Source organism: Hakea prostrata, chromosome 3 (assembly GCF_041222555.1).
Source record: "Hakea prostrata isolate BN-2017 chromosome 3, UWA_Hpros_2, whole genome shotgun sequence".
In the NCBI taxonomy this organism is placed as follows: Eukaryota; Viridiplantae; Streptophyta; class Magnoliopsida; order Proteales; family Proteaceae; genus Hakea; species Hakea prostrata.
Window position 1 is genome coordinate 4,469,857 of NC_142602.1, and position 24,502 is coordinate 4,494,358.

The window sequence follows — 24,502 nt, forward strand, 5'->3', positions numbered from 1 at the left end:
CGTAGTCATAAAGTGTTTCCTATCAAGGAAGGTGATCGAGACTTTGATTAGAGTGGTAACAGTATTTGGTGTATTTGTATCAATCCTCACCAAGTACTCCTCACCTCCTTTTCCGAATAAATTAACAAAAAACACCTGTTGTTTTTATACATATATAAAAGAAAAAGAAAAAAAGGGCATAATTGGATTTTCACATCATAATCATAACCGATGGCCCTCGTCAGATCTCGTCGGCCTAAATGTGATTTACGCTTCCCTTGTCTTTTGACTAATTTGATGAAACGAGGCAACGAAAATAAAGAACAAATAAAAGTTCGGTAGTGTTTTCTTTTCTTTTTCTTTTTTTCTTCCTTTTTCTCCCTCTTCCGTAGCTCACGTTTAAATAGTCTTCGCTTCTCCATGTCTTGGCGCTAGACCGCTAGCTTCGTTTGCGGAAACCCTAGATGGCAACTGTCATTGTCTCTGATGAAATCGTCTTCCTTGTTGAGTTCCGAAAATGTTTGCTAGGGACTTTAAGAACTAGAATGCATCTTTATAAATTTGACATATGAAGGTTTGGTTTGGTTTTCTTAGTTACTTGTTCGCTGGAAAATTGGGTAGCTTCAGCAGGAATTCAAGATTAATTGTCGGTGCATGTTGCCGCTTTTGGCATATTTAATATTGCACTTGTGTTCATTTGCTTATGGTTTTGAGAAGAATGCTTGGTTCATGATTGATTTGCCATGGAGAACCATAGTGAAACAGGGGATGATCAAGGATCGGGCTGGTTCGAAGTGAGAAAGGTTTTGCCCTTTTTCTTTCTTTTCTCCCTCTAATGATTTTATTGTTCTTATCGTCGGGCATTTTTCCTGTATAACTCGATGGAGCAATGGCGAAAAAGAAAAAACTGAAGCTGACTTAAAACGTGGAATTTTGAAGTTCGCAGTAATTGCTACTGATCACCATTAAGATGGAACGTGTGATTACCTGCATTGGGCAGGCTGGGAAATCCTCTTCAGCCGTTACATTTAACTAATCTGCACCCACTTGTCTCCTTATGACCAATAATATGATTCTTATGGAAAAAGTGGCTCTTCACTTGTTTTTCTGTGATATAAGACGTCTGAGCCTCGGTGGACTTTAATCTGTTTCAGCATTTTAGACCGCTCATAATTTGAAATCCACATGCGCCCTAAACTACCTAAATATTAACTGTTTCCTAGGAAATTCATTACAATTCTTGGTTAGCTCTGATATCTTACCTATGTCCTGTACAAGTTATATAGAAGAAGCCATGAATGATCTGATCAACCATTTGTTTGATTTGGTGTAACGTATATTTATTATCTTGATTTAGTAGTACATAAAAATGATGGTTGTCTTGAAACAACCTGCGTAGCATACATCAACCCATAGGTGCCAGGTTTTTCATACTTACCTCCTAAGAAGTTCTTGGTTCTACATTCTAATGGAAGTCTAGTTGGAGTTGCTTTAACTTTTTTTCACTGCTAAGATGCCAAGGTACTTTAAATACACAGCTATCTAGTTGTAATTTGTCCTTCCTTCGCCTACCTGCTTCTTATGGGTTCTAGCTTTTTAAGTTTTTCCTGTGGTTAGTCTTGTGGCTGGCAATTAATAGGTGATCTTTCTGCAGTTTTGTAATCTGAAAGTATAGTTTCTTTCTTTCTTTTTGAGTATTTCTGTTTCTCTAATTCTTCTGTTGTGATCTTCAAGAAACCTTCAATTTTTGTATCTAGTTGTAATTTGTCCTTCCTTCGCCTACCTGCTTCTTATGGGTTCTAGCTTTTTAAGTTTTTCTGTGGGTGATCTTGTGGCTGGCAATTAATAGTTGATCTTTCTGCAGTTTTGTTTTTTGAAAGTATAGTTTCTTTCTTTCTTTTTGAGTATTTCTGTTTCTCTAATTCTTCTGTTATGATCTTCAAGAAACCTTCAATTTTTGTATCTAGTTGTAATTTTTCCTTCCTTCGCCTACCTGCTTCTTTTGGGTTCTAGTTTTTTAAGTTTTTCTGTGGTTAGTCTTGTGGCTGGCAATATAGTTGATCTTTCTGCAGTTTTGTAATTTGAAAGTATAGTTTCTTTCTTTCTTTTTGAGTATTTCTGTTTCTCTAATTCTTCTGTTATGATCTTCAAGAAACCTTCAATTTTTGTATCTAGTTGTAATTTTTCCTTCCTTCGCCTACCTGCTTCTTATGGGTTCTAGCTTTTTAAGTTTTTCTGTGGTTAGTCTTGTGGCTGGCAATTAATAGTTGATCTTTCTGCAGTTTTGTAATTTGAAAGTATAGTTTCTTTCTTTCTTTTTGAGTATTTCTGTTTCTCTAATTCTTCTGTTATGATCTTCAAGAAACCTTCAATTTTTGTATCTAGTTGTAATTTTTCCTTCCTTCGCCTACCTGCTTCTTATGGGTTCTAGCTTTTTTAAGTTTTTCTGTGGTTAGTCTTGTGGCTGGCAGTTAATAGTTGATCTTTCTGCAGTTTTGTAATTTGAAAGTATAGTTTCTTTCTTTCTTTTTGAGTATTTCTGTTTCTCTAATTCTTCTGTTATGATCTTCAAGAAACCATCAATTTTTCCTCTTTAGTATACATTCACATATGTAAACTGCTTAAATTATTTGTTTTCTGTACTTGTTGTTCAGAAGCATAGAAGGGGTTCCAAGTTCTCTAGACAAAATTTGGTTGGGGGATATTCAGGGAAAACACCTTCTAGTTCTTTGCGTAGTCGGTCCTTCCCAAATGAGAAGAGTGGAAATTCACAGGCCAACAGGAAGCCTCAGCTTTCCAAACCTGCTGATTTGACATCACATTTGCATGTTGGTCATGGGAATCCTCCTTTGGTGGCCCAAGAAGCAGACAAGGCTGGCATAGGTGTTGCTGAACACAAGGTTAATCAAGAATTGGAACATCCGAAGTTGCCTTCTGTTATACCTAGAACCATCAATGTTGCAGGTTTTGAGAGTGAAACCGACTTTGTAAAAGAAGTTTCTCAAGAGGAAAAGGTGGATTTGGTGCCCAAAATCAAGTGGGGTGACATAGAAGGTGATGCTTTGGCATTACATCGTCAAAGTGATGGTCGAAGTGTAATAAAATTTGGTGATATTGGGGATGATACTGTAGGAGATCATAGGAAGGCTGTGAATCCCGATCATTCATTGCCATGTGCCCCTTCATGTACTGAATCTCGAGAGGAGGAAGCAGTAGCAACACATGTATGTTCAAATCATGCTCCTGAACAATTAAATTCATTGATTTCAACGGATGAATCTGCAGAGGAGGGTGATATAGAGGCAGTAGAGATATATTCCAAAGGTATGGGTGTACCAGATTTAGTTGCAAATTCTGAGACTAACCGTGATACCTCCGGATTCAGTAATGACTCTGCTAATATTGTGACATTGAACAATCCAACTGGTCCAAATTCTGTTGCTGATGGAACTTTAGAAACTTCTGACGTACAAGATTTAAATGAAATTTCAAGTACTGACCTGGGTCATCAAGTTTCACCTGCACTTCCGATCCAAACCATTAATCCTGCAGCTTATAGTGATGTTTTAGTAACAACTGCTGCCGAAGAATGTAGAGTCTCACAATGTGATACGCTAAATGGGGGCTCGTCGAAGGTTGAGATAGTGACTACTTCTGAAGAAGGTGAATCAGGTGAAAGCAAAGAAAGATTTAGGCAACGGCTTTGGCACTTTCTCTTTGAGAATCTTAACAGAGCCATAGATGAACTTTATCTTCTTTGTGAATTGGAATGTGACTTAGAGCAGATGAAAGAGGCTATTCTTGTTCTTGAAGAAGCTGCATCTGATTTTAATGAACTACATTCCAGAATCGAAGGATTTGAGAGTGTAAAAAGATCCTCCCCAGTGGGTTTAATGCAATTGAATATGAAAATGGACCACCGCAGGCCACATGCTCTCTCCTGGGAGGTCAGCATTTTTACAAGACTATTGCGTTTATATTTATGAAGTAGAATGTTAATATCTTTTCCTTGTTAATTATCAAACTTCTAGATATTGTCATGGGGATTCTTTTCTGAGTGTTTGCAACTAAATATGGTAAATTGAGGATCATAAACATTGTTAATTGTTAGTTGCATGCTCACCAAAAGGAGTATATAGATTGTTACTAATCATCAAAAGTAGAAAAGAGAAGGGGGCAAAAAGATAGAGAGAGACCCACAATCTTGGAGGGATATAGTAATTGGGCTCTTAAGTCGTGTCTCCCCCCCCCCCCTCAGAAAAACTCTTTTGGTAACTCAAATTTAAGTGAATTGAATTAGAAACGAAACAATAAGGACAAAAAAGGTATAGTGCCTTTTTTTTTGCACAATATTGTTTGTGGTAGGAGGGGCATAGCCCTTGTGTTGGTGTTGTATTCTGTACTTAGATATTTAAATGTTATTTGGTGCTTATGTGTGATGGACATCAAGCTTACTAGCAGTCACGTGTCACGGAAGCAACTTTAATGCGAGTTCCACTCTCTGAAACTTAGCTTGGCTAGTGTGTCTGAAGAAATTGATTTGAAGAGTAATGGACTTATTCCTTAAAAAAAAAGTTCCCTGTTTTACACATAGTTGTCAAGGCGACACCTTGGCGTCCTGGTGGCATTAGAGGCCTGAGGCGATACTCGCCTCAGTTGGAGCCCATAAGGCGGTCGCCTCAGGCTCTGAGGCGTCGCCTCGGGCTCGCCTCGGACGCCTCGAACGCCTCAGACCCTGAGGCGACTGCCTTATGGGATTTTAAAAAACCACCATTTTTTATTCCAAATCAAAGGCCAAAAATAAATTGGAAATTAGATTCCAATTGGGAATAATCTAATGGCTGAATGCTTATACAAATGTTACATGGAATACATGGGATCTTTGTAACATTAATTCATTAACGTTTTGCAGCGGCCTCCGGTGATTTTGTTCACCATCTCAGGAGACGGTATGTCGCCGGCATGCTTTTTTTTTTCTTTTGTGTTTTAACAATGTTATAAGTTGCTACTCATTGTTTAATTTATGTTTGGAGATTATTAACTGATTATTTACTTCTTTGTGACTTGCAAATTGCAATTAAAGTTTCTGTTGTGGTTCCTGTGACATAGCTACTTCTCTATGACTTTCACGTGGTTGTTATTCATGTACTGTTCTGATGTCATACTCTGAACTTGCTATCTGATTACTACATCCTATCCTACTCCAAGTAGTATTTGATTATTGTTGTTTAAAGGTCATTCAACATCTTTCATACTCTGAACCTGCTATCTGGTTACTGCATCCTATTCCTACTCCAAGTAGTATGATACTTGGAATTTATTTAGGACCTACTATGTGTGGTTTGTAGTATGTTGGATGACTTGAGGTAGGCTAAAGGGCTAATATTAGTTTTTTTTTATTATATATAAGATAGGTTTATGATGAATTAGTGTATGAGATGTACATTAAAAAGTAAAAATTTCACTTAAAACGCCTCAAAAGCGCCTCGGAGGGCGCCTCGTCGACTCATCGCCCCAACTAGCTAAAACTGCCTCGCATCGCCTCGTCGCCGTGACAACTATGGTTTTACATGGCATTGCATCCTTTTATTGAAATATTCATCCTAACTAGTGGTAAAATCTTGGATGGTCTTTGATGCAGATGGATAATGGGCATGGGGTTAGTTGCTTGTGGTCTTTGAATTTCTAATAAGCTAATTAATGTACTCATAATCCAATCCTCTGTTTGCTACAAAATCTCAAGTGCAGGTCCGAAGAATGACACCATCACTGTCTTCATCTCTCGTTGCTTTCAAGAAAATTCAACAGGAAAGAGCTAGTGTTCACCCAGCTCTTGATGCAAATGACATGGGAACTGGGTATCCAAATTTCGATCATGTTTCGGCTGTAAATGCGAGGGAGTCATCTCACAGCACTGATGTAATACAAAGTGGCAAAGAATCAGTTCAAAAATCAATGAAGCAGAATGCAAGTTTGGGTCCTGGCCAGGGTGTCTTGAATGGTGAAAAGAGGAATTTGGTAGAAGGTGGCCAGTCAAGCAAAGCATATTCAGAGCAAAATAGACGTATACCTCTGCAGAGATCATCCACTCCTGATGAAGCATCTCGTGTATCCATGAAGGATGGTCCTGTTGCTTCGCTTGTTGGAAAAAGCAGAGAACACCTTGAAGCAACTCCTGGAGTAGAGAAGCCGGTTCATAGAAAGGATAAATCATTGGCAGCTAGTAAGGTTGAGAAAAATGTGAAATGTGTGGATTCCCTCAAAAGACAAATCCCACTCCTTGACAAAGAGAAGCCAAAGGAAAAAAGAAACACAGCATGTTGGAAATCCATGGATGCTTGGAAGGAGAAAAGGAATTGGGAGGATGTCATTGCATCTCCAATTCGCAGCTATTCCCGTGTTTCACATTCACCGAGCATAAGCAGGAAAAGTGTGGAGCGTGCACGGGTTTTGCATGCTAAACTAATGTCTCCAGAAAAGAAAAAAAAGAATGCTTTGGATTTGAAGAAGGAAGCAGAAGAGAAGCATACACGTGCAATGAGGATTAGAAGCGAGTTGGAGAATGAGAGAGTGCAAAGACTGCAGCGTACATCAGAGAAATTAAACCGTGTTACTGAATGGCAGGCAGTTCGCACCATGAAGTTACGGGAGGGATTGTATGCTCGCCACCAGCGTAGTGAATTGAGACATGAGGCTTATCTAGCTGAAGTAGTGCGAAGAGCTGGTGATGAAAGCAGTAAAGTCAATGAGGTTCGTTTCATTACTTTACTAAATGAAAAGAATAAAAAGCTTATGATCCGTCAGAAACTTCAAGATTCAGAAGTTAGGAGAGCCGAAAAGCTTCTGGTGATGAAAAGTAAACATAAAGAGGATATGGCAAGGGAAGAAGCAGTGTTAGAACGTAGGAAACTCCTTGAAGCGGAAAAGCTGCTGCGTCTTGCTGAGACTCAGAGGAAGAAGGAAGAAGCTCAAATAAGAAGAGAAGAGGAACGCAGGGCTTCAAGTGCAGCACGTGAAGCAAAAACCGTGGAACAACAACGTAGAAAGGAATCTAGAGCCAAAGCCCAACAAGAGGAAGCTGAACTCTTAGCCCAAAAATTAGCAGAAAGACTCAGTGAAAGTGAAAACCGTAGGAAGTTCTACCTAGAGCAGATACGAGAGAGAGCTTCAATGGATTTCAGAGACCAATCACTGCCTTCAGTACGCCGTTCAGTAAACAAGGATGTTCAGGGTAGGGTCACATCAACCAACAATGATGAAGATAACCAAGTGAATAGCACCTCAGGCATAGGAGGTCCTGCTATGGGGACTGCCAATGCTGCATTGCAGCCTTCTTTAAAGCGAAGGATTAAAAAAATTCGACAAAGATTGATGGCTCTTAAATATGAACTCCCTGAGCCACCAGTTGGTGCTGAAAGTACAGGTATTGGATCAAGGACTGTATTGGGAACTGCAAGGGCTAAAATTGGGAGATGGCTTCAGGAACTTCAAAGACTTAGGCAAGCCAGAAAAGAAGGGGCTGGAAGTATAGGATTAATAGTTGGAGACATAATCAAGGTATTTTGGATCCTGGACTTCCTGAATGTAAAATGTTGATCTGCATATGGATGACAATAGTGTTTCATTTTGTTTGTGGTCACGACTGGTTTCTGTCAATCTGCATTTACAAATATTGCATCCAGTTAGAAGGGCTATGTGTGTTTGTTTTATGTAATACATTTAAGAAATGGTTTTGATTGTTTTTTCCTCTAGCATTTAGATTGTTTCAATGCCACTTTCAATCTAATCTAGTTAATGGATCTTTGTGATGAAAATAAACTAGACCTTTCTATGTTGGCTTTGGATGGTGACACTAGTGAATAAAATTGTTTGGCCCTCCTAATATTTCTGGAGAACAGTGTCAGCTCCGATGGTTATGTTGCAGTTTCCATTTGTTTAAACTACATATTTAACTTGTGTGGGGCTTGTGGATTGGTTATCGTCTGAAGCTAATCGGTTTGATTCTGCAAGCCTGTTGGAAGTTGGCATTCTTATATTCTTCATAATATGAACAGATAGAAGAAGGGGAAAGTACATGCATATAAATTTAGTCTAGGCCTATAGAATGGGTGTAAAGATGTTTAGTAATGTTTACTGAGATTCACCAGTTAGTCATATGTTCTATGTTTAGTGCACTAAAGAAATGTCATGACCTGATGGATACCATGTCTTGTTCATTTTTTAGTTTCTGAAGCATTGGATATATTTGTTTCTTATGCATTATATTTATTTATTGTATTTTGACTATTTCTTTCTGAAATAGTTTTTGGAGGGAAAGGAAACTGAACTTCATGCATCTCGTCAAGCTGGATTGCTTGGTTTTCTTGCTTCTGCACTGCCTGCATCGCACACATCAAGGCCTGAAACATGCCAGGTGACCGTATACTTTTTAAGACTTCTGAGGGTGGTACTCTCCATTTCTGCAAACAGGAGTTATTTTCTTGCACAGAATCTGTTGCCTCCAATTATCCCAATGCTTTCTGCAGCTCTAGAGAACTACATCAAGATTGCAGCTTCATTGAATGTTCCTGGAAGCACCAACCTGTTGACAAGCAAAATGTCAATGGAGAATTTTGAGTCTATTTCCGAAGTATTGGAAGGCTATTTATGGACCGTTGCTGTGATTCTTGGTCATGTCGCATTTGATGAGCGACAACTTCAAATGCAAGATGGGTTACTGGAGCTTCTCATTTCTTATCAAGTTATTCATCGTCTTCGAGATCTCTTCGCTCTCTATGATAGGCCCCAGATGGAAGGGTCTCCTTTCCCTTCATCTATTCTACTTAGTTTAAATCTGTTGGCAGTTTTAACATCCAGACCCAGAACCATTTCTTCTATCAATTGGGAATCTTCTCCTCTGACAATCGTGTCAGTAAATGAAAGTCAGGGAGCTAAACCTGCAGAACTAGCTAATCTTAATACGTCCTCTGTAAATACCAGTGATGAAGATAATAGATCCTTGATAGTTGCACCAAGTTTCAACAAAGATACTCCTCTACTGAATATAATGGAGGGCAGGCCATTAGATGCATCGTGTAAAACAAATAACATTGATGAGGCAGTATCTAATAAGAGGGATCCTGATGAGTTGATTGATAATACAGTCGAGTCAAACGATGTTAAATCAGTGGTAGAAATGCATGCGGCAGATATTTTGCTCGAGTCCCAGAAAAGTCTCATCGAGGGGAATAACAAGTCCTTGCCGCTGAAGGTTGAAAAGAGCTCAAGGGATTGTGGTGATGAGAAAAAGAAAGAGAATACCCAAACCTTCAAGCCTCCTGCAGAATTTCTTCTTTCTGCCATTACTGAGACAGAGTTAGTGAGCCTTCTTTCACTATTAACAGCTGTCCTATTGCAGGCAAATAATAGGTTGTCTTCTGAGCAGGTAATTTTGCTTGTCGTTGCATCTGCATTGCTGTATGTTACTGATTTCTCACTTTTGTTGGTTTTTTTTCCCGGGGTGAAATTTCTGTTGGTTCAATGATGGCATCATGGGGAGTTTGTAGGCGTTGCTGACTGTGAATAAATGTTCTTTGAGGTTCTCAAACTGGGTTACTGTAAAAATAAATGTCCTTGATCCCTTTGAACCAGTGCTATTTGTTAAGTGCTATACTTCATTTAGTGGATTTCATGTTTCTTTCTCTTGGAGTAACCTCGGAAGAAATATGATAGAATCAAGAGGAATATGCTGAAAGTAACCAATAAAACCTGAAGATTGTTCTAGCAATCCGAGCAGTCTAGATATATCCTTTCCTCCTGACTCTGGGATTCACCCCAAAAAAGAAAAACGGCATTTCTCTTTTAGTTTGAAGAACAGAGAATTTGCTAGTCTCCTGATCGGTTATTTTGTCCACTTACCTAGCATGACAGTTATTGGCCAAGCTATCTAGATAATGTGTTTCTCTTTAAAGTGCCAAAATGCATTGTCCTGCTGTAAGCGGGGCATCCCTCCCAATATGGTAGTTCATTTTGGTAATTCTGCAGTTACGGTGCCATTGGGGCTATTTACAAAAATAGGATGTTCAAGATAAACTTCTGCAGTTCGCAATATCATGGATACTGTGGTCCAAACTGCATAGTTGGTGGTTACTCTGAATTATTACTTGAGATCTCTGCGAGTTACAGTGTTTATGTTGGCATCACAGGTTGTTAGGCCTCATGTATGTGGACAACTTTCCTGACTCATTGTACTCATGACCTGGCAACTAATTTTGATAAAGAGCACTATTCTTCTTACAAGTAGAGATTTGACAAAGTGGCCGGACAAGTGGGCACGAGCACTAAGAAGTCCAATCGGACTAAGGCCTCATTATTGAACCATTGGGTAGAGAAGGACTCTAGCCAAATCAAGGACCAAGATCCCTAAAATAGGTCAACCAAGAAATCACATTTTGAGATCAGTTCTCGAAATTGGTCCAAAGTCAGTACATGGTCTCCCCTTTCTTAAGGTTTCATTAAGCTCCTCTTTGATGGATGCCTAAAATGTGTCTATTGGAATGTATGTACATCTGTACTTCAGAACATGCATGCAGAAATGCTCTAGTTTTCAGAAGGCCTATTTGAAGAGGACATTCTACCTCTAATCCATTATTATCATGTGGATTCATGTTGGCTCCACGTCTTGGAAATTGGAACCTAGCACTGTAAAGAAGGAACTCTGTGATTGTTGATTCCTTAGTATCTTGCCTCAATTTGTTGGCTTTTCTCAAGTGCTTTAAAGCATCTGTGCTGGTTGTGGATGTTCAGTTTCATTGCCTAAAACTGCATGAATTGCCATTGTATCTGCATATTTTTGGGTTTAATATCTTTTAATGAAGTTGAATGAGCCACATTTTACAGGCCTTATACGTTCTTCCATTGAATTTTGAAGAAGTTGCAACTGGAGTATTAAAAGTGCTGAACAATCTGATGCTTTTGGACATAACTCTTATGCAGAGAATGCTTGTGAGTCATTCTTTCTTTGATTTTTCATCTCAGAGAGGTGTAACAGTTATTGGTGTTAGCTTATTCTACTTGATGTTTGTTGTCATCAGCAAATCAAGTTTTTAATCTCTCTCAAATGTGATGATTCCCACATGAATTGTGCACAGGCTAGACCAGACCTGAAAATGGAGTTCTTCCACTTGATGAGTTTCCTACTTACTCATTGCACAAGTAAATGGAAACTAGCTACAGATCAGGTATTACTTATACCAATTTGCGTTCTGAACTGCAATTATTTGTTCAAGTCTGAGCTTTTTATCCAGTATTCTATGGAGAAAAGTTGTCGCAACGAATTTTATGTTTTTGCATGTACCCTGGTGCATTTGCGTGTACCATGATTCTCTCTCAAAGCTCTTTCTTTTTTGTGCTGAATCTCAATAGGTATTGTTAATGTTACTTGGAAATATCTGTGTGCATATTATGACTTTATTTAGGTGGGTTTGCTTCTTCTTGAATCCCTGTTACTTCTGGCTTACTTCGCTCTGTTCCACCCTGGAAATCAAGCTGTCCTTCGATGGGGTAAAAGCCCAACAATCCTTCATAAGGTCGGTTGAGCATTTATCTGATTTCATCCTTTTGGATATTCAGGAAGCTTATGGGGCATGACTAACTTGTTTTGCTTTGATGAAACAGGTCTCTGATCTTCCATTCGTATTCTTTAGTGACCCTGAGTTGATGCCCATCTTGGCTGGTACATTAGTGGCAGCCTGCTATGGGTGTGAACAGAACAAAGGTGTACTTCAGCAGGAACTCAGCACAGATATGTTGCTATCTTTGCTTAGATCATGCAGAAGTGTATCACCTACAACTCAATGTGATTCTCCCTTACCAGACTATTCCTTGATGGATGATTCATGTGAGAGGAACCAGTTAGGCCCAGAACCTAGAAAGCATCAAGTTGATGGCCTCATGAAGTCAAGCCGTAACAACTCAAGAAGCACTCGGGATAGTTCGGGGAAGGGCACCATTGTGAGCAATTTTACTAGAATAGGTAAGGTGAAAAATCAAAGGGATGCTAAACCAATGAAAAAATTTGAAGAATGCGCTCTCAAGCACCATCGTCAGGTATCTGAACCCTCCTCGACTTTATGGTTGCACAGTCGATTCCCTAGTAGCTTTATTGATCGGGCAGAGGAGTTCTTCTCGGAAGGGATACCTAGTGTGCAAGATGAACAATGAGCAAAACTCCATGGTTTGGTATCATGTTGTCATAATTATTAGCTTCTGAAGCTTATTTCTTTCAATGTGGTTGCTGTTACCTGTAGCAGTTGTGGTAACAGATCTGCATGAAAATCCTGTGAAAGCTAAAATGGATCAGTTCTGAATTCTGCCACCGTCATGTACATAAGATACATTTTTGTCAAGGCGTTGACAGATGAAGGAAGAAATCCCCCCCAATATGTATGCTGCTTGGGGTCCTGCTAAGAAGCTGAATTCTTCTACTATTGATGTGCATAATAGATCATCACAGCTGGGTAATTTTTTTCAAAGCTGGTCACGAGAACTCTTGAAATTTTTTATCCACACCAATCCTATATTCTGCAAGGGGACATCTGAACCATATTTCTACAGTGAATTGATGACTGCACTTTGACTAGACAGCAGCTTGTAAGCCTCTCTTCTGATAACCTTGTTTCTAGGATCGGTAATTTTGGCTTCTTTGCTGTTGCTAGTGAGTCATCACAGATACCAGAGGGAATTACATGTGACTGGTGAAGTTCCTACAGATAAGCTGCAAATGGGGCTATTGATCACTTTCGGATTTTGGTTATAATGTCAGATATCCAAATTCAGATAGAGGGTACGGTAAAGCCTGTCAAATTTTGTACACACAAGGTTTGTCCTTGTTCCTGATGAGTTGAATTATGTGATTAAATTCACTGGAAATTGGGTACACTAGGAATTGTATTTACGTATTTGTAAGTTAATATCTCAAATATTTCGTTATCTTCAACAATCAAAATTTACAAGTGCATCCTGTTCTGGTTTAATTTTTGAGTGGTCTTTTGCCAAATTAGTATCTCTTCTAAAAGGAGCCAGACTTTCAGCCCCTTAATACCACCCAGACTACGAAACAATTTAGCTGGTGGTTCTGTGAGTGATATAAGATTGGTGTAGTATATGCGTTACATCAGATCTTTGAATGGTTTGAGAACTTAAATTTGGAGCCAAACTCAATCAGCCAGGGAGAAAGGGAAATGAAAAGAAAAAAGGTGGGACCATGAGCCTGGTATCTGCTGTTTGTTCTATGATTCTATCAATGTTTAGTTTTTGGGGAAAGCATACGATTTTGCCATTATATTTGTAATCTTAATTTTGCATCCAATGTGGATCCCTAAAAATAAAGATCCTGCCAAATTCTCGATCTGCGGATCCTTGCCGAAGCTAGAAATGAATTAAGTAAATTTGTTTGGTAAGGACAGCATCTTTTATCTTTTGGGGGCTTTTGGGGGTTGGGCAGTTAGCTTTGGTTTGGTTTCGTTATGACAGAGAACCTAATTTCTACTGGCAATGGTGGTCTACCAGTTTCTATCTGCCCGAGCTGCAGAGATTTTCCCCATAAAGCCAGTATTTTGCAAGACATTTGAGTATAGAATTCAATATGAAGATACAGTAACATATAATAACCACTCTTATTATTCTCCTCAGACTTCATGTCAAGTTTTTCCTTCACCTGTGATATCTTCATCTATTACTACTTCTGTAGCTGAAAGAAATTGAACAATCCCTCTTTCTCAAGCTGATTGTAAAATGTAGTGCATATCTTTCTCGCATCCTGCTTAGTGTAGAGGTCATATCTTCCACGGTAGTTTGAGAATAAACCTGCTGGAACCAGCTTCAAGGGTGGATCCCTCTTATTGCCCCCAGCACACTGCAACTCTCCACGACCGAGCATAGGCTTCAACAAGTTGCCGGAAACCATAACAGCATAGAGTACAGGTGGTGGCTCCATCCAGATCTTCTCACTTTCACCAAGAGGCACGATATTCTGTACATATGAAACAACACCGCCATATATCTGCCCCTTGCTAGCAGCCAAACTATATAGAAGCTCTGACAGCATGCTCTTTGTAGACTCATCTTACAAAGAAACTCTTTCATCCTCTGAGTCGTTGGGACAGCAAAACCCTATCCATAGAAGAACTGAATCTTTGTAATCCTGTGGAATTCATGGCAATAAATAGAGTTTCATACACTGATTATTCAAGACTTGGTCTCAGTTCTACCACCAACTTCATGGTACAACAAAGGCTCAATTAGCAAAATAGAAAGAAGTGTTCTTTGTATGTGGGGTTTTTTATGGTATCAGGGGTGCCAGGAGGCATACACACTGCGAAAGCAGCACATAACCATACAGGTTTGTGGCAGAAAGCTCCAACAGTTGTACCAGGGAAGCTAACTTTGATGAATAGAGTAAGGGAAGGGGGAAATCGCTTCCAGGAAAAATAATATAGAATGCATGTGGCACAGAGGCATCAAAATATCTGCATAGTGGGCTTCATTTGGGGTTGGTGGACAGCCGGTTAAAGAGAGGAAGAAGTCAAATAGTCTCTGGAATGGCAAGGTAGAGAGGAGATGACAAATTAATCACACACACATCAGGCAAACCCAACCTAACTTCTGTTCAAGCAATGCCCAACTCGAAGATGTAAACTCTCTAAATTGAAGAATAACTTGTAACCACACTCTATATAATGCATTCAACTGAAGACAAATCAAAAACTTATAACATAACCAAAATACTTTGAACCTCTGATGGACTGGTTGTAGGTTGGGGCCACCAAATTGATCATGTTTTACAATGCATGCTAAAGTAGCCACCTCAGGAATGGAAGAGGGCTGTTGGCATATATTTCCAACATGCAATTAGTTTGGATGCTATCTGTATAAACTAGTTGCAACTTGCAACAAATAGAGGCTAGAGAGTCCGTGAATGTGCGTGTCTAACTTAGTTTATAAATAGCAACAGCACTTCCATGTGCTCTCCTATTCTGACTTCTCGAGATCTCTGGTGGCACAGCCAAAAAAGCACCAGGTTTTCTGCCTCTTGGAGATGGAACTAAGAAGCTTTGAGAATCTGATAAAGGTCCCAGTGAGATAAACCATCTATCATTATGATGAGCGTCAAGTGGAAGTACAGATATGGATGCAGGTGAGGCTTCTTAACAGACAGACTATTTTATTTGAGAATCTGATAAAAGGTTTAGTGAGATAAACCATCTTTCATTATGATGAGCGTCAAGTGGAAGTACAGAGATGGATGCAGGTGAGGCTTCTTAACAAACAGACTATTTTATTGTTCCGAAGCAAAGATATCAATAGGGCTGGTTCATCCCATTTATATAAAAATGACCAAGAGGTTAAGAGGAAATGGGTTTAAGGTCCAATTATAAAATCCATAGAAGAAGAGGATGAACGGAAATGCAGGACCTCCAAAAAAATATCCCTCTAGTATGCTTTTTGTCAATTTCACATCCAATTAAGTCCTTCCTCTTACCTTTTCATTCCATTCATATCATCAGCGAAAATGGTGCCGGCTACTTTGTTTAGCTGAATCCTTTGTAAAGTTCTGAAGCATCAACGCCCTTGTTTTGCCATCAGGTTTAAGCCCTCTCTCACGCATTTTCATGTACAGTTTCTTCGCTGCTGTCGTTTCACCTCTCAGACACATTCCCTGGGTGGCAGTGTTATAAAGAGACACATTTGGTGCAACATGCTGCCAAATAAACAAAATAAGTTGGTGGTCCACATTTGGGATGTTGAAATCTACAATAAAGATGCAACGAAACGGAGATTTCCTTGAGAAAATCAGAAGATCAGCAAGAAGATTATTGATCAAAAGAATGAAACAACATATATAGAATTTACAAAAATAAGCATCTGGGGGATCGTTATTCCAAGGTAGACTCTGCAGCAAATGGGATCTCCTTTGTGTGGGGCAAGTGGATGTCTGGCTAGGGGCTTAATAGGTGAAGACAGACAGTTGAAGTCCATTGTCCGCTTACACTTTCAATGCAAGTAAACTCAAAGGTACAGTTTGGGTTCTGTACTTATTAAGTCCAGATGACCAGAGAAAACCAGTAGGTCCAACTCTGTGACCAAGTTTGAACGTTCATAATTCAGTAACACTGAAAGCAAGATAATGTGACAAGCTAAAAAATGAATTAACTTACTTCTAGAATTTCCTCCACTTCGGTCCAGAGAGATCCCCAAATGCAAGCTCGTACTAGTGATAGATAAGTGAATATATCTGGATGGCACTTTTGTTGAACCATGCGTTCATAAACTTGCAGAGCAACTCTTGGCTTCCTTGCAGCCTCACATGCACCAATGACAAAATTATATGATGCAGTTGGCACTGGTAATCCACTAGTTTCCATCTGCCACAGAAGTTGCAGAGATTGATCCCATAAAGCTAGCCTTTGGCAAGACATTAGAGCCTTATTATACAAATGAAGATTTAGTTGATAATTTCTTCTAATGCTAGCAAAAAGCGTTAGAACATCTGCATAACGGTGACCCATGTACAAAGCACCAAGCAATGCATTCCAAGTGTATGTATCAGGGGCATGACCCAAAGATTTTATCACATTATAAACCTTAAAAGCTAGTTCAACTTCCCCTGCTTTTCCCAGTGAATTGATCAATGCATTGCAGGCAGTTAGACTTGGGTTGAATCCACTCTCCAACATGTTCTGGAATAAATTCAGCGCCAAACTCCACTTCCCATCTTTTGTGCCAGCTGCTATTACAGCTATCATGATATCCTCATTTGGTTTCAATCCATTTTGGATCATCTCATGATAAGAATCAAGGGTAAGTTCATTCTGACCACAGCGGAGAAATGTACAGACTAACAGATTGTAAGTTATTGTTGTTCCACTGATATGATTGTCCTTCATATTTCTCCATATTTTTTCTGCTTGAACCCAGTTGTTTGCTTTTGCACAAATTGATATCATTGTATTATAAACAATGGCATCAAAAGAACTTTTTGCCATACTTTTTTCCAATTCACTAAACATTTTGAGGGCTGAATCAGTACCACGAGTGATGGCAACGGCTTTGAGGATCAAGCTATATGAATGGCTGGAAGTCCTTTCTTTCTCCTTCATCATATGAAAGATTCTCAAAGCATCATCAAGCAGCTGGTTCCTTAAAAGGCAAGAGAGAAGTGAGTTACATGCATGTAGACTGGCTTGAAGACCTGAAACTTCCATAGACATATACAGATCAAATGCACTTTTAAACTTGTTAGATCTACTAAGGCTTAAGATCCTTTTTGACAGTATCTGTTCATCCCTCTCCTCTAGAAAATGCAAGTTGGGTTCAAGGTGTCCAACTATAACTTCAGAATCTGAAGAAGGGGTACTAGCTGGACAAGAGTTAACAATAGAGTCATCCTGAAACTCTAGATTGCTCCAGGTAGGCAATTGCTGTTCATAAGGAATTGCACCAGGTTCCTTTTCTCTTTCTCGAATCGATATGATTCCTTCCTCTTTCTTAAGATCAAAACCAGATTTCAAGCTAGCAGCCACAAATGCGTTAACCTTTTTCTTGGTAAAACCCAACTTCAATTTTCTGCTGGACAAACTAAAACCAGTGCTACAAAGAAAACATTCAAGACAGTTTCTTCTTTTGCCACAAACCGGCAACTGTTGAGTACATATGCTGTTTGATGTAGTACAAAGCGCAAAAGGACTCCTCAAAACATCAACCATTCTGCTATTCCAGAAAGATAAGCAAGTTCAGGAATCAATGTTGACACTAGCTCTTACTAGCTTCAAATTAGAAGGAAACAGAGACCCAAATTATTTTATACTTCTAAGGGATGTAATCTCAAAAACAAGTTATGTTATCGGCTCGAGAACTCCCAAGTGTCAGAGATGTGTTAAAACCAAGATCAATGGAAGCACTTCGACTTCAGAATTAAGGTAAAACTGATCCTACTTAATCAGGTAAGGAAAACCCATTTAAGTAGAATGATCTATCGTGAAGATTTAGGTTCTCTTTCCAAAAAAACCAATCGAAAAAGGCCTAGAGTTTGGAGCAAACCTGGAGATGTTAAATAGATGGAGCTGATGCAAAGTCTCAGCGGCTGGCTGGATGATGGATAGAAGATAGAACCCTGTTCACGGGTTGCAGAAAGCTTTCGCCTCTTCTATTTCTCCGGTACTCGGTTGTAAAAATCTTGAGTACTGCCATCCAAAAGACGAAAATAAAATAAAACAAAAAGGAAATTTCCAGTCTCAGCCATGAGGTTTTTTTTTTTGTTTAATGTTAAAACCTAACCATGAATTTTTTTTTTTTTTTCCTATTCTGTCGATAATTTAATAATTAAATAAAAGCAAAAAGCGAATGTACAAGGGGCCAGCCTTTAAATCAGTGGAGGGAAGGAAAAACGAGTCCGGATCAGCGATCCCAGGCTAACACATAGTGACCACTTGTTCCTGCTGGTATGAGAAATATTTTTGGAAAAATAAACAAGTTTTTCCCGAGGGGCCCACTGATTGCATGGTCCCTGATGGACAAGGGCCCCCGACGGGGAGAAGATCCGGATTCAAGAAAAACTAAGACTCCAGAGATAACAATAATGAACTTGTTCTTTTAGGATATCAGTCAAGGAGTTTAGTCAAAATATCAAAATAAATGGATTCCAAATTAGGTCCAAAGAGCGAGATTTGAAATTACATCTTCGAAAATTGCATTTCCATCACAGATGATAGATATTGGCACTGAATATTAACTTCTCAACCAGTCATAGAGAAACTTAAAAATGTTCTCAAAACCCAATACTAATCTTAAGCAAAACCAAATGAATGCCTAGACTATATTGAAACACTTTTTTTTCAAAAGGAATTGGAGAAAGGCAAGTGAAAAAAAAATGTTCAAAATCTTCTAAACCATTCCAACACATGACACAGATCTAATAAAGTTACAGTTAGTCTTAATTAGTGTTTGTTTTATTTAAAATTCACATAAAAAAAAAATTTTTTATAGAATTTAAGATTAGGAAGAAAAAATCACATACGGTAGAGGTCGATGAAGAAATTTTTACCAAAAAACAAAAAAGAGGATGATGAAAAATAAATCAAGCATCGGGTTTGTGTTCAAGATTACTCTCAAGTTTTTGGAATATTTAACTTCCTTACATTATCATTAACTGTGATTTTTTAAGGAGAAAAAATATCTTTAATTAAAATCTTATAGAGGGTCGATTGATAAATTAGATAATTTAAGGGGTCGCATTAAAATTTCCCTAAATCGAAATGGGGATAAGGAACAATCTTGTGGGAGGTGTGGGCTTGTAGCAAGGATTTGTAGTCGATTTCGATTTTATTTGAATTGGAATCGATTGCCCAATTGTCCAAGGTTTGGGTAGGGCAAAATGGAACCCTTCCCTCCTCCGATGGGGTTGCTCAAACTTGGATGCTGTAGTGAATGATCAAATCAATGTTACACAACTTCAGGAGCTTTTCGAGATTACGCAGGAGACTTCTATAGGCGACGTGTGTTTCCTATCTTAGAGGCTGAAATATGTACGATAAAGGTGAGTGTGTTGCTGTTCCTAGAGACGATTTCTTGCCTTTGATGAACTCCCAGATTAGTTGACGAAACCAAATTGCTGTTGAGCTCTATTAGGAGGGTTTTGATGAATTACGTCTATAGAGACACCAATGTTGCAGAACAGTCGGCTAGGGTTTTAAGAATCGCAGAATCTCGTTTGTGCACGTGGTTTTTGGGTTTTATTTCGCGAATTCGATAATTACTAGGGTGTTTTCTGAAAATTCCAAAACCTTCTTGGCTTCTTTAACTGGACCGTGTAAATTATAGTACTACCATTTGTTAACACCGTCGGATTGGTATTTTACACGTGTCACAAAACTACAATAGGGTTAGCGCTAGCTTCTGGGAAGGAAAAAGAATTTCACCCGAGTTGAACGTAGAGCATATCCCCGGTAGCGTCCCTGTCCTGGTAGGGTTAAAGTGCGAACGTGATTTTGGGATTTGCATGTGCTACACAGAGCGGTTCCGTCTCACTCCTTCCACAGTTGGATTCGAAAGCAATACGATCACCACCCCCATTCTGCTTGCGCTCTGCTTTGCTCTGCTGCGTGATGCAAGCCTCTACTCAAATCACTACCAAGGTACGTTCTGTATTCTCAACCACTCTCAGCTTTGTCTCATTTGTCTCTGCTTGTCTTCTCTCAGATCTATTCTATAGCTGTGGTTGGGGGTTTTCAGGTTAGGGCTTAAATCTTGGGTCAGATGGCTTCCCCTATGTGTGTTCGAGTTGAGTTGTTGATGACTCGTTTGCCACGATTTTCGCTTTGTTCGTAGCAAATACTTATTCGTTTTGTCACTCATAATCTACATTTAACAGTTACCACAGCGACATATTAATGTCGCAACTTCTTTAATTTTGATAGTTTAGAGGTCAAATTAGTAGTAACAAAGTTGGTCTGGTGTGAAGTCTGTTGTAAATTATTAGTAATGACATAAATCACGTATCGAGGGATAGCTTTTATACTTTTCTGGAATAAGGCTAGATCTTCAATCAAGTTATTGCTGCTAGTCTGCTATCAAGAATGATGTTATTGATAGCTGAAGATCTGTTCATCCTTGGTTAGACAGCCCATATTATAGATAATTGTCTTCAGTTTGGTAATGCTGGGTGGAATGGTTGAGGTCGCTTCCTAGACAGAGTACTTGATGACCCTTGTTGTTGGAAAATTGCTCATCACTATGGCCTTGCCAGAATGGATAACTTTTCATAGTGATATGAGCTTATATAATTGTCTGAACATTTAAAGCATGATCTAAGACTATTGGAAGTATTACTTCATGCCGGATAGATAATACTCAGTGCCATTTTTCGAAAATGCTCCAGATCAAGAAATTTTTAAATGCATATACATGTATGTGATAACAGTATGGTACACAGATATGTTGCTTTCATATGGTTGACTGTTCTGATGTGCCTGAACTTTAGTTATTGATAGAATAGCTTCTTTCAACAGTGAAAGAATGCAAAGTCATTGTTGAAATGAGCATCTTAAAGTTGCAGTTATGTATTTTCCAAGGTAGTGCTTTATTTTTCTCAAGCATATTCTCCACCATTTTATGATTTTTATGTGGGAATATGAGCTCAGTTTTGACAGAACCGGCAACTTTTCGACCTACGTCATGGTGAGTTTAAATCCAGAAGATCAACCACAATTAAAATCATAGACCAGGGTTGAAGAGTTAGATGTGAATAAAACACTAAAGAAATACTTCATCAGATATAGGAGAATAACATACCAAAACTCCACCAAGATCAAACAATCATATCTAAGATCTGAACAGAAAGCAGAAATTTCAGCACCATATTGGAGACATTAAACTGCAGCAGATCAGAGAATTTGATCTGGCTCAAATTATGGTTGAAGGCTTCTTTAGGATGATAGAACAGAACCCTAATATCTTAGGTTAATGCTTGGACTATATTCAAAGATCTGGGTTTCCCACTGTTGATAGGAATCTTAGAAATCATTGAAGAAGTCTGATAATGTTGAAAATAGCAATACAAGAAAAAAGCAAATCAGATGTAGCTATGAGAATGTTAAACAGATCAAGTGAAGGCAATATGGCAAAATCAAAAATACGAAGGGGTGGTGCCCTATTTTCTGCAATAACAAATTAATGAAAAACATAGTATGGAAGGGTGACATGAACTATATATTCATCACTGCAGAATTAGGTTTAGATCGCTACTAAGTACTTAAAGCTCACAATGATAACCTAGCTGAATCACCACTTCGCCATTACTGCGTCACCATAGGATCTCTAGAAGTTAAAGCTCAGAACAAAGTCAAAAGTCCTTGGGCAACTGCCCAACAGCTTCTTTATTTCTGAAAAGGAGATAAGAATCCTACAACAACAATAAAATAACAATGAAAAAAAAAAAAAAGATCACCTTGGTCAGCAGTCTTATGTGGTCCTCTAACTACTTGAGTTCTTATAGAGTTTCCATTACATAAAACAAAGTGTCTGACTACTAGACGCAACCAAGTTGACTCAGTTCTGGACTTGGCGGAACACCACTCAAAGAAATCATCGAAGAGCAGAAAAAAACAAAACGGTCAACTCAACAAGTTAAGTTAGTAATGCAGCCAAGTTGATTCAGATCTGAACTTGGCAGACCAACCTAGCGCAACCTGATTGATGAGTCATTTGGTTCCTATTTGTTTGTTTTTTAGTAGTTGATTCTCATTTCTAGTTAAGAGTACTACCCAATTAGAACACTTTCTACTTAAAAGTTGTTGGGTTGACTCTCTTAGTCCTAGTGGGCCTTCTTGTTTTCCTCCGTTGGTAGTTCTTAGGGTACCAATTATCTGCTGCTATTTATATTGAGGCAATAAGGGGAATCATCCTGACTGTTGGACAAACGGGTGTTTCCTAGGTAACGCATTGAATTTGGTAGTATATTCCAATCATATGATCCACCCACTTTTATCGGGCGCTTGCCCTTGTTTCATTGATGGTCCTTGTTTTTCAATCAGAGTAATTCACGCAGTCTCAAAGCATTTACTCTGACTTGTAATATGTTGTTGTTGAACTCAAGACATGATTGGGCAATGCTGGCCATATGTCTACTAAGTTACAAGAACCAGTGGACATAGCTATGTGGCAGAAAAGCAAGGAGAGCCGGAGTAGCTTCACCTGCATTGGGGGTGCATCCATGCTCTTTTGACATGAAAGATGTAAAACTTTAGAATGTAATATTAAAATGATGTTTTGAACTGGTTAAAATTCCAGAAGTTCAATATGTTAAGGATCTTCATTTTCTTTTAAGTTCAATATGTAGTTAAAAAACTACTTTAGATTGGTCTGCAGCAGCTCGACGTATGAGAAGGTATTGATGTTCTTTTTCACTGATAAGAATTTTCATAACCTTGCAGATGCCTAATGATGCAGAGAATCCCAAAGGTAGTGAGATACAAAAAAGCACAGACAATGAGGATCCCTCTTCTGAGATCCCAGAAAAATGGTATGGTAGAATTGTCCAACAGGCATCAGTATATGGAATAGCTGCTGGCTATTGCATTTCAGCATCTCTTCTCTCAATCATCAACAAATGGGCAGTTATGAAATTCCCATATCCTGGAGCACTGACTGCCTTGCAGTATTTTACAAGTACCGCTGGTGTCCTCCTCTGTGGGAGTCTCAAACTTGTTGAGCATGACCCACTTGACCTAATGACCATGTGGCGTTTCCTACCTGCAGCAGCAATATTCTACCTCTCCCTCTTCACAAACAGTGAGCTTCTCCTCCATGCTAATGTTGACACTTTCATTGTCTTCCGTTCAGCAGTCCCCATCTTTGTGGCAGTTGGGGAGGCTTTCTACTTGCACCAACCCTGGCCATCAATCAGGACATGGATCTCACTCGCTACCATCTTTGGTGGAAGTGTGCTTTATGTTTCGACAGATTACCAATTCACAATAACTGCCTATAGCTGGGCCTTGGCATACCTCGTTAGCATGTCAGTGGACTTTGTGTACATTAAGCATGTCGTGATGACAATTGGCCTGAATACATGGGGTCTCGTGCTGTACAATAATCTTGAGGCCCTCCTATTGTTCCCATTGGAGCTACTTATTATGGGGGAACTAAAGAAGATAAAGCACGAGATTTCAGATGAATCAGATTGGCACTCAATAGGAGTGGTGTTACCAGTGGGTCTGTCCTGCTTGTTTGGTTTGGCCATCTCCTTCTTTGGGTTCTCATGCCGGAGGGCAATCTCAGCTACAGGATTCACAGTGCTTGGTGTTGTAAATAAGCTCTTGACAGTTGTTATCAATCTGATTATCTGGGATAAGCATTCATCAGTGCTAGGGACAGCAGGGCTGTTGATTTGTATGGTTGGTGGAGTTATGTACCAACGGTCAAGTAGCAAGCCTAAGGCCCTTGTGGAAGCAAAACCACAAGAAAGCGAGGAGGAACAACAGAAGTTACTTGAAATGCAGGGTGACCCAGAAGAAAGAGTTACTGTAAAGGAGGAAAGAGATTCAGGAGGGTCGAGATAGCAGAATAGTTCTCCCTTTCTCTGTTGAAAGCAAATGTAAGCATTCTTTTGTTGTGATTTGTTGGGCCATTAGAAAAGCAAAGAAAGCATATTTTTCAGTGGTTGCTATAATTCAGTTGGATGAAACAACAGAATTCATCCTTTGAAGAGTAATACAGAGTTATGTATAAGTTTGGGTGGACTTTAACAGTCCATTACAGAATTCATGTAGTCCACGGCTAGTTTTTAGGTTGGTCCGATCAATTTTTTTGGTTTGGATTTATATTCAACAGAATCAGCGATCATGAAGCAGGTTAAAATTCAACTTGTGAGCCAAGCAGGAGCAGCAACCCAGGTACACCTAGTAATGTGAGTCATCATGGTCCCTTCCCCTCTTCATGGAGAGCCATCGTCGCAGCAGAATTTAAGCCACTGGTGGCATTGCTTCAT

General features: G+C 39.1%; 3 protein-coding genes across 6 annotated transcripts; 2 read left to right on the forward strand and 1 right to left on the reverse strand.

Annotated features, from left to right (window-relative positions):
* The first annotated feature begins 348 nt into the window (after positions 1-348).
* LOC149020176 (uncharacterized) lies at positions 349-12,970 on the forward strand. Of its 2 annotated transcripts, XM_089148271.1 has the most exons (8): positions 349-782; positions 2,634-3,926; positions 5,728-7,536; positions 8,282-9,403; positions 10,858-10,962; positions 11,109-11,198; positions 11,436-11,546; positions 11,635-12,970. In XM_089148271.1, the coding sequence occupies exons 1-8, from the start codon at positions 723-725 to the stop codon at positions 12,178-12,180; spliced, it is 5,136 nt and encodes a 1,711-aa protein (XP_089004397.1). In that variant the 5' UTR covers positions 349-722; the 3' UTR covers positions 12,181-12,970. The 2 variants fall into 2 exon arrangements, 1 of the variants encoding a protein (XP_089004397.1); XR_016172160.1 differs by lacking the exons at positions 11,436-11,546; positions 11,635-12,970 and having other exon boundaries at positions 350-782; positions 10,889-10,962.
* A 17-nt stretch (positions 12,971-12,987) lies between these two features.
* Positions 12,988-18,212, reverse strand: EMB2076 (Pentatricopeptide repeat (PPR) superfamily protein). 3 transcript variants are annotated; one of them, XM_089148273.1, is made up of 4 exons: positions 18,058-18,212; positions 16,176-17,724; positions 15,500-15,718; positions 12,988-14,161 (listed from the first exon to the last, which is right to left on the reverse strand). In XM_089148273.1, the coding sequence occupies exons 2-3, from the start codon at positions 17,721-17,723 to the stop codon at positions 15,521-15,523; spliced, it is 1,746 nt and encodes a 581-aa protein (XP_089004399.1). In that variant the 5' UTR covers position 17,724; positions 18,058-18,212; the 3' UTR covers positions 12,988-14,161; positions 15,500-15,520. The 3 variants fall into 3 exon arrangements, with proteins under 3 accessions (XP_089004399.1, XP_089004400.1, XP_089004398.1); XM_089148274.1 differs by having other exon boundaries at positions 12,988-14,130; positions 16,176-18,212; XM_089148272.1 differs by having other exon boundaries at positions 16,176-18,212.
* A 1,086-nt stretch (positions 18,213-19,298) lies between these two features.
* On the forward strand, positions 19,299-24,426 carry LOC149020178 (GDP-mannose transporter GONST3-like). The gene is made up of 2 exons (XM_089148275.1): positions 19,299-20,150; positions 22,947-24,426. The coding sequence occupies exons 1-2, from the start codon at positions 20,121-20,123 to the stop codon at positions 24,072-24,074; spliced, it is 1,158 nt and encodes a 385-aa protein (XP_089004401.1). The 5' UTR covers positions 19,299-20,120; the 3' UTR covers positions 24,075-24,426.
* The last annotated feature ends 76 nt before the right edge of the window (positions 24,427-24,502 follow it).